This window comes from Marmota marmota, unplaced genomic scaffold, assembly GCF_001458135.2.
Source record: "Marmota marmota marmota unplaced genomic scaffold, marMar, whole genome shotgun sequence".
NCBI lineage: Eukaryota > Metazoa > Chordata > Mammalia > Rodentia > Sciuridae > Marmota > Marmota marmota.
Window position 1 is genome coordinate 9,877,199 of NW_025999982.1, and position 21,977 is coordinate 9,899,175.

The 21,977-nt window shown below is 40.1% G+C and overlaps 1 protein-coding gene and 1 pseudogene across 3 annotated transcripts; both read right to left on the reverse strand.

The window, feature by feature from the left end:
- Positions 1–2,357: 2,357 nt before the first annotated feature.
- Positions 2,358–9,881, reverse strand: LOC107143911 (annotated as a pseudogene).
- A 524-nt stretch (positions 9,882–10,405) lies between these two features.
- Mrps10 (mitochondrial ribosomal protein S10) lies at positions 10,406–20,295 on the reverse strand. 3 transcript variants are annotated; one of them, XM_015487730.2, is made up of 7 exons: positions 20,182–20,295; positions 16,921–16,985; positions 16,757–16,826; positions 14,097–14,233; positions 13,035–13,143; positions 11,143–11,232; positions 10,406–10,686 (listed from the first exon to the last, which is right to left on the reverse strand). In XM_015487730.2, the coding sequence occupies exons 1-7, from the start codon at positions 20,227–20,229 to the stop codon at positions 10,603–10,605; spliced, it is 603 nt and encodes a 200-aa protein (XP_015343216.1). In that variant the 5' UTR covers positions 20,230–20,295; the 3' UTR covers positions 10,406–10,602. The 3 variants fall into 3 exon arrangements, with proteins under 3 accessions (XP_015343216.1, XP_015343215.1, XP_048661273.1); XM_015487729.2 differs by having other exon boundaries at positions 16,757–16,829; positions 20,182–20,294; XM_048805316.1 differs by lacking the exon at positions 16,921–16,985 and having other exon boundaries at positions 16,757–16,829; positions 20,182–20,242.
- Between the last annotated feature and the right edge of the window lie 1,682 nt (positions 20,296–21,977).

Consider the following 21,977-nt stretch of genomic DNA (forward strand, 5'->3'; position numbering starts at 1 on the left):
GGCTTATTTTAATATAATATAAAAATAATACTTCCAAGAAATCAGAAGACCCACAGAAGTAATTTTTCTAGATTTTAGGGGCTAAAGTTCTGGTGAATCAGCCCTTAATCAAGGGGTAGCACTGCCATCCCCACTGGATATGCATCCCTGAATTGTGCTTACCTCCCCTCGATGCTCCTACTCCAGAACACCCCCAATTTCTCGAAGTTCTTTGAACCTTCTTGCCATTCCCCAAATGGGAACCCCCTCCTTTGCCAGCCCTTCAAGTACTAGGGGAGTTTCTTCCATATTCTTCAAGGACTAGGGTAGGGCCAGTGTCCTCCTTGCTTCTTACCATTGCTTCCTGATGGCTTCTTGTCTTTTCTTTCTCAAAAATGCCTGTCCCATGGGAGCCATATCTGACTCCACCCCCTGTTTACTCTTTCTGTTGACATCATTTGCTGGGGATGTCACTTCTTGTCTCAAAGCAGCAAATATTTCAGTGACTTGAACATCCAGGCTGATAACTGACCACCCAGTCCTCTTAGTTGCAAAGTGTTTTTCTCCTCCCAACCTTGACCCCTGACCATACCCTTGTGGTCCAGGGCCTGCAGCTGCAGCATCTGGGAGCTTGTTAGACATGCAAATTCTCAGCACACACCTCCCCCCCAAGATGAATGGGCAGCTTTGGGGATGGGGCCCAGCAATTTAGCAAACCCCAGCCCTCCTGTGCTTCTGACATACAATAACATCTGAGAAGCACAACCCTAGGCTTTGCTGTCATTGATTTCTCAACTGCCTCTGAAACAGACATTGCCTGTTTTTTTTTTTTCAAAATTTTTACTTGTAGAAAGACAAAATACTTTTATTTAATTTACATTTTAGTTTTTGGCAGACAAAACATCTCTGTTTGTATGTGGTGCTGAGGATCGAACCCGGGCCGCACGCATGCCAGGCGAGCGCGTTACCACTTGAGCCACATCCCCAGCCCCTATTTATTTATTCTTATGTGGTGCTGAGGATTGAACCCAGTGCCTCACATGTGCCAGGCGAGCTACAACCCCAGCCCAGACATTGCCTTCTCTAGTCAGTCTCTCTAATGGCTTATTCTAATACCTGCACTGCAATAATTCACCAATCTGAGTGACACTTCAATCTTGTTGATCTAGCATCTGTCACCTTGCTCATGTCCTCTTTTCCTCCTTGTCCTCACCCCACTGCCCTGCGTGCTTGCTGTTTCCTTGACTTCTCTGCCCCTCCTCTCCCTCCAACTCCCTTGGCAAAACCAGGTCCTGGTCAATGCTACTTACTGTGTACTAACACCTCACCGCACCCAGGAGACTGAGCACTGCTAGAGATGATCCTAAAATCACGCTGGCTGCACACACTTCAAATAATGGTGGACTTTCATGCTCTTCCCTGCCAAAGTCACTCTTCCTCTAGAAAAGACTTCCTGCCTCCACACCTTCCATGCACTCCCACGGGCGCAGTGACCAAGTGGCATCCTTCACAGAGAGACAGAGGAGCCAAACACCAACTCTTCCCACCAATGTTTACCAACTTCTGTGTCTCTGTGCCCACATCCTCTGCCCTCTTCTGCTGCAGTGGAAGCGGCATCCCCTGCCCACTTCCTTACCTGTCTGCCCTGACACTTGCTTCCCAGATGATGTCTCTTTTCACCTACTAGACTTTGTTCTCACGATTCATCCTTTTCTCTTCTGCAGCTTCAATTTCTAACAGATCACACCTGTCAGCATTCAGACATGCTTTAATATTACCTGAATGAAAACAAGACAATCTGTCCTGACCACACATCCAGGACCACATCATGACTTTGGTGGGCCACACTTTTGTCTTCATGGGTCATTATGTAAAAATTAGATAAGTAAATATTAAAATTATATTTCATCACTCAGTATAAAAATGAAGATTGTGTTCATTTTGTCTTTGAAGGACTGGGAATCAAAGCCAGGGCCTTCACATGCTAGGCAAGCACACTAGTGCCGGGCTACACCCTGACCCCCTTTTAGATTTTGTTTTGAGACAGAGTCTTGCTAAGTTGCTGAAGTTGGCCTGGAACTTGTGATCCTCCTGCCTCAGCCTCCTGAGTCATTGGAATTATAGTTGTGGGCCACTGCATCTGGCTCACCTTTTATTTTGATTTTTAAAAGAAATTTAATTCAGGTGCAGTGGCTCATGCCCATAATCCCAATGGCTCAGGAGGCTGAGGCAGGAGGAACACAAGTTGGAGTCCAGCCTCAGCAATGGTGAGGCACTAACCAACAACTTAGTTGTTGCTGTTTTCTTTCTTTCTTTTTTTTTAGTACCAGAGATTGAATTTAGGGGCACTCAACCACTGAACCACATCTCCAGCCCGATTTTGTATTTTATTTAGAGACAGGGTCTCACTGAGTTGCTTAGGGCCTTGCTTTTGCTGAGGCTTGCTCTGAACTTTCGATCCTCCTGCCTCGGCCCGAGCTAGTGGGATTACAGGTGTGCTCTACAGAGCCCGGCTGTTGTTACTGTTTTATGCCACTAAGTGTTCGATGTTTTCTAAGGTAGCATTAGATGACCTGAACATTCACGAACCTGCTCTGCATTCTCCCCCCCCCACCCCCGCTACCCTGAGTGACACATTTCACTGTGCAGAGTTGGGGTCAATTACTTGTGACATAGTTGCTGCTTGAAGATAACAAATCTTAAAATCGACAAAAGCCTGAAATCAAAGGGCAGGACCTGGGCTATGACCCCTGCTGCTGATCCCCAGGTCTGACAGTTTGCACCAGAGCCCTCTGAGCACCTAGTCCTCTGCCTGGGTCCTAAGAGGCTCACAGAGGTGCTCTGACTGTGTAGGTGGTGCGGGGCTGTCATTGGGGGGTGGGAAGAAACTGGCTCCATTTTAGCTGCTTCACACTCTGTTCGCCGACATCACTGCATTTCTCTGGTGTTCATGGTCAGCCTTCTGCCATAGTCTCTGCAGTCCACGGGCTCCACGGCCATCATGGTGGCTTTAATTCGGCACCCTCTTATAGGTCTGAAGTTTGACCCTGATTCTGAATGTGAAAGTTCGAAAGTTGGTGATCTGGAAAACTTCTTCAAATGCCTGCTCATTCCTCTCTTTTAATTCCTCAAGAGAAGCACGGATGGTTTCAGCAGACTCCTGGAAACAAGTCACTCATTGATTCTCTTGGAAATCCGTGATATTCACTGACAAGATCAAACTGGCAAATTCACTGTCGCACTTTTCACAGTGGAATAATCCATTCTGTTGGTCAATCGCTTTCTCACTGCAGTCCTAGGTCAGGCAACCTGGTGCACACAGTTCTCTTTGCAAAATTACACCACTGTTGCCAAGAGCTAAGCTAGCCTGCCTTGTCACCCTGGCCAGGTTCTCCGATTTAACCTCTCGTAAAGGTTTTCCAGTTGGAATTGCTCCCTCCTCCTTCTCCACTCTTTAGATCAAGATGGAAGCACCATACAAGGCTTGTACTTGTGAGTCGAACCATCCCCAGAGTTTAGAGGCCTGTGGGATGTCACAATGATAGTGCTTGAAAACAGCATGGAAAGAAAGCCTCCATCAGAGACTTTGGCTCCTTCCATGGCATCACGGGCTAGAACCATAGAACTTGTCAGCATCTTCTCCCCAGAGAGTAGCAGTCACTACTTGCCCTGACAAGTCCATCACAGAGATGCTTCTTTCAGCAACTTCTCTGTTGTCATACTTTGTTGCGATTTTAATGGCATCTTCATAGCTCTTGCAGATGCAGATTATGTTCTCTATGTCACCAATCCCTGTGATGATGACCATCGTCACAGGGCATAACTGAAATCTCATTTATTGAATGAGTCTTTTTTTTTTTTTTTTTTGGACTGGGGATTGAACTCAAGGGGCACTCAACCACTGAGCCACATCCCCAGCCCTATTGTGTATTTTATTTAGAGACAGGGTCTCACTGAGTTGCTTAGCACCTGGCTTTTGCTGATGCTGGCTGTGAACTCATGATTCTCCTGTCTCAGCCTCCTGAGCCACTGGGATTACAAGCATGTGCCATCGCACCCATTCTCAGTCATTTTTAACAGCTGAGAATTTTTTGTTAGTGATCTTCAGGGTGCATTTTGAGAAATAATACCCCTTGTCAACTTCAATAAGGGCAAGAACTTGTCCACTTGATCACTGAAAGCACTAGCTGTGATTTCATCACTTTCATCAACTATTTCTTTACAGAAAAGTTTTCCTTCTCCTCAAGAATTGCTCCAGGTTCTGGTTACACAGCATTGATAGTCCACTTGGACTGGAAAGGTGTGAGGCTGGCGATGGGTACCACTTTGGTCTGTGTCCCCCCAGAAGAATGCAATAGACCGGTCCCTTCAGGTGTTCCAAATGTTTCTGAGGCACCATAAGCCTTAGATACAGTGGAAACCTCTCCGGAGCTCCCATTCTGTTGCTGGGGCTTGCTGGGTGATGGATTGACAGGTGAGATGGGAGAAGGAACTTGCTGCTGCCTGTGTCCTTCATGATAGGGCACTGGATTGCCAAACTTCATCCCAACTGTTTCAGCTGAGTTCAAAACTTCTAAGTCCATCAAAACAACTACTCTCCTTCCATCTTTCAGAGTGTTAGCAATAAATTGATGAATTTGGCAAATACAATTGTTGGACAACCCTTCTTCCTTAACAAGAGGATTCAATCCATCACACACAAGCAGTTGATAATAGGGTGGACTATTTTCTGTTGTAATGGGACAGATGTTGATGAACTGGCAGATGGGCTTTATAGATGCATCTCCCTGTTGCAGTGGCCCTCTTGCTCAAGCGGCCAACCATGTCCACAGCACTAACTTCCACCGGTGCTGGCCCTCCTTGGCTCTCATGCTTCACTATGGGTCGGATTCTGCATCCTCTTCTTTATCCCTTATTCACTCCTCAGCTTGCTCCAGCTGAGCGTTCACCCCTGTTGGTCCACAGAAAAGGTTTTTAAAGGTCTCCAGGAACCTACTTTTCTTACTTAACCTGCCAGATTCATCCTACTTCACCAAACCACATTCTTTTTCCAAATGTTCTGGGTTTCAAGGCCCTATACTCCTCTGAGTTCTCTCTGGCTTCACCAGCTGTTCATTTACTCTGCCAGCCCCACTGCCCCTTCACCAGCCTCTGAATACTCTGGGGTTGCCAGGCTTGTCCTCAATACTCCTGCCTTCCTGCTCTCTCCCCTGATCTCACTCATTCCCTTGACAGTACAGACCAGTTACAGTCTGAGAGCTTCCAAATTTTTTATCTCCATCCTGAACCTTGCTCCATAACCCCAGGTGCTTGCATCCAAAGGCATACTAGATGCCAATATCCAGATTGCAAATTTAGCAAATCAAACTTGTTTCCCATCAATTCCCCCAACTCTTCCTCAGTCATTACATTTGATTAACTGCTTAGGCGCTCAACTAGGAATCATCTCTGTCCCTCAGAACTCATTTCACTCTATTAGCAGGTCATTCTGTCAGTTCTACCTGCAAACTGTATATACTGAGTCTCATCGCTCCTCATCAGCGATGTTTCCAATTCTAGTCCAGGCCCACTCACCTGGCCCACTGCCACAGATCCCTAATGAGCATCCCAGCCTGCTTTGGGCACTCTTGTCTTTTACCCAGCAGCAAGAGCAGCATATTCTAAAACCTAAATCAGATCCTGTTGCTCTCCTGCTCTAAACCCTCCTATAGCTCCCCATTTACATTGAGGATAAATTCCACACTCCTTCCCACCAGTGACGCACTCCTTATGTGACAATCCATCCTACTTCCATCTTCAAATAGTGCAAACACACTTGTGAGTCAAACCATCCCCAGAGCTTAGAGGCCTGTGGGATGTCAGGATTCATTCATTCACAAGCTCATTCTAGGATCAGAGTCTTAGAATTTAATGTCCCTCCTGCTTGAGTTGCTCTTTGCCCACATCTTCAGAATTGCTTCCTTCCCAGGATTCTCCCCTCCTCAGAGAACTCACTCCCCCAAGGGGCCATTCAAGAAATTCTGACATTATCCTACTTTATTTTCTACATAGTTCTTACTGCTTCTGGAAACTTCCCTCCTGACTTATTCTCTATATTCCCCACTACAGCCTATTCTCTGTGAGGAAAGGAACTTCACTATGTGCACTACTGAACCCTCAGGTTTAGAAGAGTGCTTGACACATATAAGGAACTCAAGTCCTTTTTGAGTATCTGAGCAAAGTGGCAGGGTCAGTGCTGAATTCATAGGAGATGTCACTCCTTCCTTTCACAGCTCAACTCCTGGATTCCTCTGAGCCCAGATTAGGGGCATGGGGATAGAGCACACGCCTGTAATCTCAGCAATTTGGGAGACCGAGGCAGCAGGATCTCAAGTTTAAGGCCAGAATATCAGCAACTTAGCGAGGCTATAAACGACATAGCAAGACCCTGTCTCAAAAAAAAAAAAAAAGGACCGGGATGAGTGATTAAACGTCCCTTGGTTCAATGTTCAATTCCCAATTCTAAAGAAAGAAAAGCAAAAAAAACAAGCCTCATAATCAGGTACTTAAAAATAAAAAATAGTGGGATTTTTGAACTGGAAGAGGCTTTGACAAATAATCTCCCCAGTTGTTTTCAAACTTTCTCATCTCAACACATCTACAATCACCATGGCCACTGGCAGCTGTAGCTTTCTATGGCCAGCATCTCAACTGGCTTCACGTGAGGGTGGCATGAGCTCTGTCCATCTCTTGGTGTTTATTGACATTTAAGCCACACTGTGGAGAAAATAAAGGACAGTACCAGTCACAGGAATGAAAAGCTGACTAAAACATATTATTCTTGATTATATTGATTATTTCTTATATATTGATGTCTTAGACTGTTGTTACTGTAATAAAACATCTGTGACTTAAAAAAAAAAAGACAGTACTTCTATTCAATAAATTTTGCGAATGAACTACATCATAGACTTTGGCTGAGGAATCTAAATTTTGATTGGCTTTTTATGTGGGTCAGTTGCCCATGACTTACCCTAAAAATACTGCTGAGCTACTGAAGTATAAATATATCATTTTTAAAGAGGATTAAAAATCCACAAAGAGAACTGATAGCTTGAAGAGAATAACAATAGTAAGGATTTAAGGAGGGCAGGGTTAGGAATTGAGAAAGGGATTTGCAAAGAACCCTGGGGATTGCAGGCAGTCAGCCATAAGCCTGGTGCAGGAACAAAGGTGTATTTCAAAACCATAGACCACTGTCTACTGAGCCCCAGTCAGGCCTGGCCCTAAGCCCTAATGTCAGCCACCTCCATGCCACTGTCCTGGGGGCCCAGTAGGACCTGCCTTGCTGAAGCCCAAACTCTCATGCTGCCCCTTCACATTCGGGCCCTGTGGCAGCAGCAGGGGACAAACTGTGTATTCTGCTTCTTGCCTTTTTGCACATTTAACTTTTATCCCTTAGTTCCTTCCCCTAGTCAGTCTCTTTACTTCTAAGCTTAGAGGAAATGAGTATAGTTTGCTAATGTGAAAAGGAATCAAACTTGGGATTTAGGTTTTAGTACTCTGCATTCATAGTGGCTGGGGAAGCTAAGGCAGGAGGATTGCAAGTTCAAATTCAGCCTCAGCAACTAAGTTGGGGATGTGGCTCAGGGGTTAAGCACTCTTGGGTTCAATCCCAGGTACTCCCAACCCCTGCACAAAATATCCTGCATTTAACACATTGACATTTAAGTTTCTCAAAGCCCCTTTAAGTAGACTCTAGGGTTGTCCCTGTGACTAACCTGAGCTTAAATTAATTTCACCAATTTTTTGGCCTGTTTTATCCTTCCACTGAAAGGGCAACTGAGTGGGCAAGTCAGAACTCTCCAAGGTTGTTTTTTTTTACCTCCTGTAAAGGAAGATAATAATAGGAATGACTTTATTGGGTTGCTAATGAGTTATCAGATAGTAAATGAATACCCACATGAAGTTTAGCATGATATATGGTGTCTATAATAAGCATGTGATGGTTTCCATCTAAACTTCACAGCCATACTCTAAGGTAAGTACTGTCCTTTCCTGGGTGACAATCCAAGGGCCTTTCCAGCTGGTTCTTCAACAATGCAGCACACGAACATCTAAGGCATCATCACAGCAGTGCTGCATCTAGTAACAATGATTATTTATACAATGTCTATTATCTGCCCAGCACTGCACAACATGCATTATCAGTTATCTGATTTAATACTCCAATCTTGATAAGTAGGTACTAGTTCTCACATTTTACTAATTAGTAAATTGAGGCTCTGACAGGGTTAAATACCTTGCCTGAGCTTACAGAAGTTTGTGAGTCTGAACTCTTTATCTGATAGGCCTGTTTGACTCCAAAGTCCACATTTTCTCTACTCTGCTACTCAATAATAGTGAAATAAATTTAATTTAAAGCAGGAAAGGAATGCTTGTTGGCAAGTAGAAAGGTTAGGGGACTAGTGGTTTTAAAATAACTGTTTTATATATTTATCTTTTAAAAAACCTGAAACTTGGCACTGAACTACTTTTGTTTAATAGTTATATCTGTAACTTTGAACAGAGCAGAAAATAATTATATTTGATATGAAGAAACATGCTTTACATGAGAGAAAGCAATAATGAACTTAGGGCTACACCTTAATGAAAAATAAATCTTACTTTCTACCTGCCTTCTGGTATTCTACCATCAGATCCACCTATCTCATGAAACCATGGAAAGTGAGACCTGGGTATTGCTTCTAATTTTCAGAATATGCATTTTACTCAGGACCAAATTTAAAACAAACATCCCCCCCCCCCAAACTCTTCTTCAGCCTATCAGGATAAGAAATATCTTGTTTATACCAAAGAGACTTTGAATATGCCAAATACTTTGTTACAAAAGAAATATTGCTAATTTCTGCTACATCTGTAGTTAATTGAATATTTACCTTAAAATAAGGATTTAACATAAAAGTTGAAGTGCTAGGATAAGCAACCTGGTTTACAGCATAATTAGTATGAAAACATCTAGAAATGGACATAGCCTTTGAAGGAGTCCTTTCTCATAGAGTCATTGTTGGAGGTGAGCACAATTATAAGTGACTTACATTGCATATGTGAGTGTGTATATGTGTATACATGCCAAAAAAAAAAAAAAAAAAACTTACATGTGGACCTATACTTATTTTTAAAGACCTGCCTTTTAAAATAAAAGTGTGTCACAAATTGCTGCTTTGCTAGATGCAGTCATTATCATATTGCTTCTGTCTGATTGACTAGTTAATTCTGAGGCTTATAACTGGGATGAGTATGCTTTACACATTTGTGAATGACAGTCAATAACTGAGCTAAGGAGGTCATGGGGCACAGGCTATAGTTCTTTTCATGTTAATCACAATAAAGTAAGTCTGACACATAAGTAGGATGTATTCAAAACACTGATACCTGATAGCAGATCAGTTTAAAGGGAAAAAAACTGAGAAGTCATAATTACCCCAAAGATGTGAAAGAAACCACAGACACAGACCTGATTCTGCTGTAAAAAAGAAACAAAGCACCCTCCTGAGGTTGCCATACCAACTGTTCAGTCCATTGTACTCTTGCATCTTTCAGGGTTTTAATTTCATGGAAAAGTAGACATCTCCAAATAAAGCAAATGAAAGCTACCAAAAGGGCTTCCTACTGGGGACGAAATTAAGGAAAAATATTTATCTGGGCCTTCAATGTTTAAAAGACATTAATTCTATTCAATTACTGGTATTTACTACAGTAGTGAGTGCAAAGTTTAACAAATAAAAGCTTACTGAATGAATCACAGGATGAATGAAATGACACACATAGTAATATCTTGAGAGCATAAACTCCACTGTATGAACCTTGGAAGCAACCCTGTAGGTGTTTGGGTTATGAGAGTTTAGTGGGTGTCATAAATGTGCTTCATCTACTGCAGGTATATCCACATTCAAAAATGTAATGTTTAAATAAGGTCAATCTGTTGGTCATCACCGCCAAGGCAGCATATGCTAGCCTGCACGAAGGTAAAGATTAAAATCTTTAACTGCTCAGTGTTAAATTAACCAAAGGTTCTCTTTTAAGGAAATTTAAAATTAAAAAAGTGTGTGAAAAAAACCACTCATTTTCCAATATGTGAAATACTATAAATTAAAATCAGTAGAAACTAATAATAGAACAATAGCAGAACAAAATATAAAATTTGACTCTTGGCCCAGAGTATCCAAGTAGTTCGCTTGTACTTTTTATTTTTTGTGGTACTGGGGATAGAACCCAGGGGAATCTCTAACCGAATCACATTTCTAGCTCTTTTCTTATTTTGAGATAGGCTTTCACTGAGTTGTTGTGGCTGGCTTCAGCCTCCCAAGGAGCTGGGATTATAAATGTGCACCACCATGGCTAGCTGCTCAAGTTTTTAAAACTGGAACGGAAACAATGACATGGATAAAAAAGAACAAAATGTCTTTTACTCCATTTCAGCCTGTCATTAAGTTTCCATTCCCTGTTTTCAACTGAACTGGGCAAGAGGACTCAACAGAGCAGTGAGGAGGACTCCCGACTGCCTCAGCTGCAAGCACTCTCCACTCAAACACACACATCTGGCCCACTCTTCTTTCAAGTCCAAAGTGGCTCCCTGAAGCTTCATGACTTGCTTTCTTCTTTTTCCTCTGGTACTTGTTTCCAGATTGGCTCCTTGATGTGATCTGGTAATTGTTCTAACCGTGTCTAAAAACAGAAACAAAACTATTTAAATGATCTTTGCTACAAAGTGAATTTGTTAATTTTTTTTGTTAATCCCCTTTGCCTTTTTGTAGGAGTCTAAAATGGGGAGAAGGCAACTTAATATATAGGCAACTTAATATATGTAAGGCATTTTGTGTTTATATATATATATATATATAAATAAAATTTATTTGATCCTCAGTGATCTCCAGGGATGGCTACACAATGTGGTCACCAAGTCCAGACAACTAGTAGGGAGGAAGACTTCAGAGATGGCTCAGTGAGGATGTGGGGGGATTCTGAGATTGCATAGGAATGGGTGAACCCCCAGCCATTGTGCACACATAGCTTCCAGTGCGACAGGTCTTCCCCTCCACCGTAGCGGCCAAGACCAGGCTGTGATATACCAGGCTGATACAACACAGGTATCCCCCAAAGAGGTAGAAATTCAAGTCCTACCTTTGTTATTTCCATGGCAACTCCTTCAGGTAAGTTTCGCTGAATATATTCCAAGTAGACATCTGCTGTGCATCCAGTTAGATGCTCTAACTAAAATATCAGACATAAAAACAGTTCATGCTTTGCTGTTAAAGCAGAAATCTTAAGTTTTTTTTTGTTTTGTTTTTTGGTAAAAGTGAAGCCTGGTTTTCCCCTAAGAATCTTTTTTTTTTTAATGATGAAAGGGAATAGTATAAAGACCAACCCAAATAATTTAATAATTCCATTTTTTTTTTAAAGAGAGAGAGAGAGAGAGAGAGAATTTTTTAATATTTATTTTTTAGTTTTCGGCGGACACAACATCTTTGTATGTGGTGCTGAGGATCGAACCCGGGCCGCACACATGCCAGGCGAGCACGCTACCACTTGAGCCACATCCCCAGCCCTCCCCTAAGAATCTTTAACAGACTAAAAAAAGAAAAAAAAGAAAGTACATCCTTTGGCTGAACTAGATATGGGGCCCTAAAGTCTGCTTCTTACCAGATGCCACCTTAAAAGCCAGGGGTCCACAAAACACCAAATAAAACCAAAAAGAAACAAGACTAGATTACCAGATAAAGTTAGTTTATGATTTTTATTATGCTCTACAGCAAAATGATTCTGCTGACACAGATAAAATTTTGAGTCTTTCTTTATTCTTTAGGGCTGGGGGTATAGCTCAGTGGTAGAGGGTTTGCCTAGCATATATGAGGCCGTAGGTTTGACTCCCAATATCACAAAAGAAGAAAAACAAAAGGATTACTTAGACCTTTTTCCTTTAAGAGTAGGAACCATTTCTTAACATATTTGTGTACTATGCCCCCCAGCTTTTTAAAAACAACTTTTTGGTAGTTGTAGATGGACACGATGCCTTTATTTTATTTGTTTATTTTTATGTGATGCTGAGAATCGAACCCAGTGCCTTATGCATGCTAGGCAAGTGCTCTGCCACTGAGCCTTTTTTGCCATACTGGGGATTGAACCCAGAGCCTCACACATGTTAGGCAAGCATTCAAGCACCCTACCACTAAGCTGCATCCACAGCCCCCCGCCCCTTTTTTTTTTGAGACAGGGTCTCACTAAGTTGCCAGGGCTAGTTTTGAACTTAAGACCTTCCTTCCTCAGTCTGCCTGTACTACCTTGCCTTGCTAACATATTTGTACCCTTAAATGTACAGTGCTTTCATGTAAAACACATATGCTTTTTTAAAAATGACACTTGTTAATCATTCATTGTGTGATGGAAGTATTCTAAGTGCTTTACCCAAATATGTCATTTAATCCTCATGCTAATTTTATGAGCTGGGTTCATTATTATTTTCATTTTATAGATGATGCACACATCACACAGCTAGTAAGCACCAGAACTTGAACTTTTTAATACTGTCAGTCTGACTCCAGAACTCACAGCTTCCTTTAATAATAAAACTATACTAGCTCTAGTGAACACATAAATGAATGATAAATTGAAAGAAAAACCTAATGCTGTATATCATCATCAGGGAAAAATCCCATTAGATTGTGGAAATAATTATAAGTTGTATAAAAACTAGGATTTTGAAGCATGGAGCAAAATTATTCCAGTGCTATCTGATTATATAAAAATTAGCTGGCATAAAAAGAAAAAAAAAACTGGAGAGAAAAAAATTAGCATAATCTGCATTTATGCATTAGAGTATTTACTACTATAAAGGATGGCTTGGAGTTTGGTTTTTCTATTATGTGGCTTCCACGAACACCAAAAAAGACATTTGCCTTCTACAACTAAAAGGCAGAGCTGGCTAAAAGGAAGTCATGGTTAAAGGAAACTTATGATACATACTATTTTAAATTCTGGATATTTAAAAAATGCCTCAATGGGTGAAATAAACTCACCTCTAAACATCTGTAAAGTGTTCTCATTTCATACTGAACTCTGTGCTTTTTGAAAATATGCACTGATTTGAGAAGAGTAAATCGCTCTATTTTCCTTGGAGGTTCGTGTCTGAAATTAACGGACAAAATAATAAACTTAAGCTAAATGACATTAAAACCCACGTCACTGATACCAAATCATGATTCCACAATTTTGTAGGTCAGGCTCAAACTCAATTATAGGTATTTACTAACTTCATTTGTCAGACTGTCATCTTTAACAACTACTGTTACAAAGCTCAGGCCAAAACAAACACCACAGATAACAATGGGAAGCTTTTCCCATAGACTCAAAAAAAAGCATTGCAAACAAGTTGTGAACACATTCATGCACTCATGGTTTCTGTTTTTATGCCTATTGAGTCCCTTATTGACCAAATGCATAACCTGTGAAGAGCACAACAGTGTGGTGAATACAGTGGTCATGTCTGCTGTGTGTTGTTTGAGGAAAACAGATTATGTTGATAACCACAAAATTGTATTTTGTTTTGGGAGAAAGTCTGGCCTTCTGTTTCTGTTTGTCAGCCTGGGATAGCCCCAAGTAAGTCCTGTTCAACAAAGAAGGAGCAGGGGACAAGACAAAGGAGGCAGTTCTTCTTTACCCTGGAGTGACTCCAAAGCCATATGAAGCTCCCTACACATGCATGTACTCCTGGGTGAGTGGTGTTCCTTAGGGCAGAGTGGAAACAATGGACGCATCAGACAAAAAGATCATCACATCTAAAGGGTCTGAAAGGCGTGTTTGTTCACCTACTCTACCTCCCTGCTTCATGGAGATTCATGGACTTCTTGGGTCTCTTAATGTCAGTGAGATTTCTTTCATTCTCCTGTTTACTAATTCCAGTATTTAAAAGTTCAGTAGACAGAAAGGGATGATCCTGTTTTGGATAACATGACAAACCTAAACAACCCATCATGATTTGTACCCCATTTTATGAGCTCAGACCGATCTGGGATCAGCACCAGTTTCCTGGTTATTATACTACAGCAGCTACCAGATCAGATTAGGAAAAGTTTACTTACACTTTAATAGAGATACCAAGTTCTTTAGCAGCAAGCACCGCAAAATATTCGTAACTGTCCAATACGGCCTTATCGTGGCCTTTTACTAAAATTGACAGACGTTTATATAATGTGTCTGGTTCATCAGAAATGGTTATCTAAAATGAAAAAGAAAAGTTTCAAGGTCTTGGAATACAGCTTAGTTGGTAGAGTGTTTGCCTCGCACGCACAAGGCACTGGGTTCAACCCCCAGCATTGCAAAAAAAAAAAAATTTCAGTTGTGTTTCCTCTCATATTTACAACTAGAAAACTTAACATTTTATCCTTGACAAAAGAACTTTAGTTTACTAAAAAATGGGAAGAAAAATGCTGAGGAACATCTTAACACTGTTATTTCACTACCTACATGCTAGCACATTTAGATTTGCACAATGACCCTCGGAAGTTGTTAAAACACAGTTTGAATCAAAAGAACTTTCAAGGCAACCTACAAAATCATTAGCAGGACCTGCCAACTTAATAATTATTGAGCCCAATATTCACATTAACAATTTGTTATGATCTTTCTAGACATTTGTCCCATATGTAGTCATTTTATCCATATAAATGCACACCAAAATGGAACTGAGTTATATACAATAAGAAATAATCTCAGGGTCTGTTAACAAAAATAATCTTGTCAAAAGATCTGGATTGAGAATTACACTCTAGGGCTGGAGATATGGCTCAAGTGGTAGTGCGCTCGCCTGGCATACGTGCGGCCCGGGTTCGATCCTCAGCACCACATACAAACAAAGATGTAGTGTCCGCTGAAAACTAAAAAATAAATATTAAAAAAAAATTCTCTCTTTAAAAAAAAAAAAGAAATTAAAAAAAAAAGAGAGAGAGAATTACACTCTATTTGTAGTTGAAGGACAATGGGCAAACCTTATTTCACTGCCCCTTAGTTTTCTCATATATAAAACACAGTAATAAGCGACCTTGCTATAGCTCATAGCAAGGAAAAACTAAGAAAACACAAATTAAAGTGCTTATAAATTGTTAAACATTGTTATACGAACTGAAGCTACTTCTATTCATTTTTTTAATTAGGTTTTTTTTCATGTATGCTTTGCCTGCTTTAATATATATATTACTCATGTCTAATTAAAATGTTATGACACTGACTGTACCTATAATTTATCTCTCTTCCACTCTAATACCCAAAGACCTTAGAAATAATGGGTTTGATATTTCTGACTGTCTTCCAAGAGGTGAATTATCTGTATTTCATTCACCTGTTAACCAGTAAATTATATTACTAATCCTATGATTCAGGGTTAGATTACTTCATCTCTAAAAAGATCTACTTACTAACCAGGAAGCTAGACATTTACTCTCAATTACTCCAAATGGAGTTGTTGAAAAAACAGGATATACTGATATTCTAAAGTTGGAGGACAATGTGGAAGTGCAAATATAGTCCAAAGATGTGTTCTGATTGATTCTTGTAGGGTTTTATTTTTAAATATTAGTTTTTGCAGTGCTGAGGATAAAACACAGGGCCTTGTGCACACTAGGCAAGAGTTCTACCACTGAATTATAGCCCTTGTAGGGTTTTAATTTGTTATGAATGTTAAAAATCAGGAGATTTCTTATTAAAATCTGGATATTAGTTTAGGTTGGGAGATTTGGTGATTAGGCATCAGTAAGTCTGATTTCTGATATGGTCACTGTGGCTAGAGTAAGAAGTACAAGGACAGTATGCCACTGTGCCCACACTGCCACCTCTTCTTCCAAGCCTGGCCCCTGCAGTCATCCGAGTTGGAGACCATCGTTTAAATGTACTATCACATGGGGCTGGGATTGTGGCTTAGCGGTAGAGCGCTTGCCTAGCACGGGCGGGACCTGGGTTCGATCCTTAGTACTATGTAAAAAAAAATAAAAATAAAGGCATTGTGTTGTGTCCATCTACACCTAAAAAAAATTAAAAAAATAAAAATAAGTAAATAAATAAGTAAATACATAAATAAATGTACTACCACAGAGATATAGCCAGTATCTACTAAGTAAATTTAGTATAACACAATTTTATTTTGGTGTACACATGCATGAATAAAATGATTGTGCATGGACAAATATCTAAAAGGATTCATACAAAACTGTATTTTTAATAGGTGGAAATGAAAGGACTTAGAATTTGTAAGGATTTTTTAAAATTACAAATAACACAAAAATTGGGCTGATGGAATCACTGCTTCTACAAGTTACATAGCTCCTTCTGGATTTCCATAATTTGTGTTCTTTTTCACTCTGAAAAATAAAGCACTGTCCAGGCCTAGACTCAGTACTTAAAATGAAAACAAAGATGTGAAAGTTACAAGAAAAGTACTTTTCCACAATATAACATCAAGTATTTCAACTCCTCAATTATGCTGAGGTAAGAGTAAGACTACTCTTTACCACAGTTATTTGGGTTAAATAATGTGTTCTTTTCGAACTTATTTTGATACTCTGAAAGATAACACATGAGCACCCAGGGACACTGGAGAATATGCAAGAATATGCATACTATACATTTGCCAGTATTCCAGAATAATCTGTTTTTATTCATATGTGTTTGGAAAACAAACCCAAATGAAATCATAAGGAAAAGTTATTGATGATGTATCCTCTTATACTAAGAAACAGGAAATACATACAGTAGGTTTGGTCAAATCCTTTGGAACATCAATGTGAAGATTTGAGAACCGTACCCACTTCATGCTGGTACTGCTATGAGTGGGAAGAAAAAAAGAGAAAACCAAGTTAAAAAGCACACAGGCCCATTTTCTAGTTCAATTAGGCATGTCCAATGTATACTTACAGAAGAAAGGCACCATTATTTGCTGTACTGCTCTTAGAACTGTTTACAGACAAATTCCCCAAGCCCTTAAAAAAATAAAAAAGTGGGTGGGAGGCACATATTAGAATTAAAGTCAATTTCCAAACCACTCAGTTTCCACTAAAAATTAAAAGATACATGATGCTTCAAATAAAGGGACATCTGATTATTTCAAATGAAGAAGTTTGGATACTTAAAAGGGACAGATTAATTTCAGAATAAATAAGAGGACAATGGTTGAAAATTAAAAAGCACTCTCAAAACACTAGAATCTCAACTCCCACAAGGAAAAAAAATCTATGAATTAAACATGTGGACATTAAGAACTAGGCACTATTTGGGCTTGTTTTAGTAGGTGAAGGCAGTCATTGTCTCAAATACTAGAGTAACATAAGGNAAAAAAAAAAAAAAAAAAAAAAAAAAAAAAAGCATCAAACGTGACTTTATTTTCCCACTATTTTTTTTACAGATTAACTGTACATCTGTGCCAGTGACCACACAATCCCCCTGGTGGAACAAATATTTTTAAGCAATAAAAATTATCTTTATAATTTAATTTATTATTGTCTATTTAATTTAATTTATTAAGAGTTGGAATAAGTACCCTTCTTTTGAAGCCTCATGCATCTTTTCAAGCATATGCATTTCTTGGCTTGGCTAGGATAACTAGCTTATAAAGTAACTGAAATACAGTACACACTGGAACTTGCACCCATCACTAACTGCTATGCCACACGGGACAACTCAGCAATGCCAAATCCTTTCTTGTGAGCACCGCCTGGTGGAACAAAACTTTTTTGTTCTAGGAAACTTAAATGCTACTCTATACTACCTGTTTTTCCTTGAAGCTTTCCTGATATTTAAAAGTGTACCTTGAGAAAGTAGGAGCACAGAATCCTCAAAATACAATGAAGATGAAAATAACAAGTTGGCACAAGCAGAGCTTAATTAAAATAACCAATTGTCATTTAAGTGGTTTTTTAAAAAAATATATTTTAGTTGTCAATGGATCTTTTATTTAATTTACTTATTTATATGCAGTGCTAAGGATCGGACACAGGGCCTCACACATGCCAGGCAAGCGCTCTATCGCTGAGCCACAACTCCAGCCCCAACTTAAATGTTTTAAAAGCCTATTCTTATTGTTTTTCTTCTCTTTACTCAAGTTGGTGACAATTCAAAACTTTTCATATTCTCCCTTGGCTCATGAGAAAAAAAGAAAATGAAAAGGAAATTAGGCAAATACAAAGTAGCAAGAAGTATGTGCCATTCTTCACACACAATCCCAAAGAAAACTTCCTCCTTGAATCTATGCCAGTGACCACAAAATCCAGTTGTGCAAAAAAGGAGATATCTAAGGAATATGACACTTCTTGGTAATACTCTTCCTCTATAAATCTCAGCTTTTTTTTTTTTTTAAATTTTTTATTGTTGGCTGTTCAAAACATTACATAGTTCTTTTTTTTTTAAATATTTATTTATTTATCATTTTTTTTTTTTAGTTATCGGTGGACACCACATCTTTGTTTGTATGTGGTGCTGAGGATCGAACCTTGGCCGCACGCATGCCAGGCGAGCGCGCTACCGCTTGGGCCACATCCCCAGCCCCATACATAGTTCTTGATATATCATATTTCACACTTTGATTCAAGTGGGTTATGAGCTCCCATTTTTACCCCATATACAGATTGCAGAATCACATCAGTTACACATCCATTGATTTACATATTGCAAATCTCAGCTTTTAACAGCTGCTTAAAGTGTTGTTACATCCACCAATCAACTTAAGTTCTTAAATTTTCTTTTTGCTCTCTTTTTAAAAAATTTGAGAGGGCACAATGTGGTGGCATGCACCTGTAACCCAAGCTACTTAGAAGGCTGAGATAGGAGGATGCAAATTTAAAGCCAGCCTGGGAAATTTACCAAATCCCTGTCTAAATAGATAAATATACACATAGGGCTGGGACGTAGCTCAGTGGTAAAGTGTTCCAGGGTTTAAACCCTAGTACAAAAAAAAAAAAAAAAAATTTTTTTTTTCTTTTAAGGGCGTGCGATTGGGGAATTTTTTCTGGATAAGTTCATTTTAGTGCTTCAAAAATCTCAACTTCTAACACCATCTAAAAAACAGTGGTCCTCAAAGTGTGGTCTGAAGATTGGGGTAGGGGGATGTCTCTGAGACACTTTCAGATTTGAGAAATCAAAACTATTTTCATAATAACACTAAAATATTATTTAAAACTTGTCTCTCTCACAGTTTACAGTGGCATTTTCTCAAGGATGAATAATGTGTGATACAACAAAATGCAAAAACAGATATGAAAATCCAGCAGTCTTCTATTAAGCCAAATATTAAAGATCTCTGTAAAAGTGCAAAACATTGCCACTCCTCACGAAATCTGCTTTTGTTTTGGAGAACACACTTCCCATAAAATGTTAACTATGTTAACACGTAAAGAATTTTTAGTGTTACTCCTCCCTCCCCCTACTGGGGATTGAACCCAGGGGCGCTCTACCGCTAAACTACATCCGCAGACCTTTTTATATTTTATTTTGAAACTGGGTCTCACTCAATTGCCTAGGATGGCCTCGAAATTGTGATCCTCCTGCTTCAGCCTCCTGAATAGCTGGAATTACAGGCGTGCACCACCGCGCCCGGCTTATTAGGGTTACTTTTTAAACGAGTATTTTTAAGATTCTCAGTTTTATTTTTGCAAACCAAAATATAGGTAGTTAAAATTCACAAAACTGAAAAATCTCTTTGGAGTCCTTATCTCCAAAAGTGGGACGGGGTCCTGTGGCTAAAAAGCCTGAGAACCGCTGCTTAAGTTTTTGTTGCTCTTCCAAAGAAACGTGTGGAGGATATCTAACCCACTCCGCCGACTTCAGAGACCCTCCTCTAAAATCTCCCAATCCCCGGGTGTCAGGAAGATGTCCCACTTTAGTTGGGGACTGAGATCTAGCGCCGGCTCAGCGGCTGACTTTTGCAAGGCAGGTTTCCGGTCTTCTCGGAGCCTGTGGAACAAACGACGTTCACTATTTTTTCCAGCCCTAACATTCTTGTTCCTGTCTTTGTGGGACAATCAGAAATAAAACCAAGGCTTTTCTCATCACCTTCCTGCAAACAGCAGTCCGGGACGATTAACAGATATCGGGGAAGACTCCTGACCGGCTGGACAGCGGGTGGCAGCGGGAATTAACCACTGTCCCCGTCGGCCCGCCCAGCCTCCCCAAATCTCCCCTTACCTGCCAGAGGTGCCGGCACAGAGCAACAAGCGCTGTTCGCGCCGCCATCTTGCTTCCCCGAACTTCCAGAAGAGTTTCCGGGGTCACAGGTGCGTCCTAAGACCATAGAGTTCGATGAAAGGAGAGAGTACGTCCTCGTGTTCCGCCACAGGAACAACCATAGAGACGTGATTCCTTGCTTTTGAGGGGTGGATCGGCTTCCTGATTGCAATCGCGTCTGAGTAGAATTGCTTGAACCCACGACTACCTAGTAATCAAGTTCCATCAGTATTTTCACCTCCAAACCATGCTTGTCCTATGGGGTTCTGTGAGGTTGGAGGCCAACACAGCAAAAGTTATGCTTGGAAAAAAAAAGCTACCAACTACTGAGCCCGAATCCTAACCGTTTATCTTATTGCAACAGACTTGTAGTTTTGTTCCTTAAACTTACTTTCCTTCCCTACATTAACTGGAATTCTTGTGCCCCAGATGTCTTATATAGCTCCATCTTACTAATCTTCCTAAATCATTCATTTCCTTATGTTACTCTAGTATTTGAGACAATGACTGCCTTCACCTACTAAAACAAGCCCAAATAGTGCCTAGTTCTTAATGTCCACAGTAATTTAATTTGGTGAATCGGATTTGCTGTAATAAAATTTTCTTTTATTTGTGCAGATTTCTTTATTATTTTCCAAAGTGCTTTCACATTGGCAATTTAATGGAAAACTCGAGATTTATAATTAGGAAATCTGGATTGTAATAATCTCTGGTTTACCACTTAGCTGAGTGACTCTGGGCAAGTTTCTTTCCCACTTTGAGCTTATTTTCTCATACGTCCAATAGAGATGATAATAGATTTCACTTCAAATAGTGTCTATGAGGATTAAATGAGATACTGATGTATGATTGTTAGTACATTGTCTGCCACATAATATACAATAAATTTCATCTACCATTTGCAACATAAAATTTCTTGTATCTTTTGCTTCACAAGGTTGTGGAGAAGATTAAGAGGATCAAGGTTATGAGAACTCTCAAAACATCTAAATAAAGCATTATTCAAATGTAGTTGTTTCTCCTCACAAGTTGTTATTTCTCCTTATTTACCCTATTTTGCAGGCAAGAGAACAAAGTAAAGGGTAGAATGATTCGTGCAACATTCCATACGTGGATGAGAGATTTAGGAGCAGAAATCAGTTTTCCTGCCCCTCCAACTGGGCTCTGCTCAGTAGAATGTAGTCCATGTGAGGGTAGCAGAGTGGTCCTACTGCATGGTATGGAAACAGCACACATTTCACCCATGTGCACTTCGCTTGGCTCAGCTGTGCCCCACCATGGCTGACCACCCAGGGTCCTCCTCAACATTAGGCTCTCTTAATTGTGAGATTGGAAGTGGTCTATCTCAGCCAATGGGTTTTCCTGTAAGCAGCACCCCTGCCCCCACCGCCACTGTTTTGCTGCTTCTGAAGTTTGCATCAGTCTCTCAATATGACTCCTCAACTGTCCTCTGCCCCTTTGAGTAGCCTGAGTTTGGAAAGTGTTCTGCAGCCACAATGATGGTAATATTACGATTCTCTCTCTCTCTCCAGATTTTACACACACACACACACACACACACACACAATTTGTTAACTTAATCTCAGACATGAATTTTATCCTAATTTTATAGGTGAAGAAACAGGTTCAGAGAGGAAATAACTCACTCAAGCTTGGTTTCAACTGAACCAATAACCATATTTGAAATCCTAGTTCAAGGCCTTCCTTTCCTAACCCAGCAGAGAGCTTGTTCTGATTCTCTGATGAGGCCCAGTTCT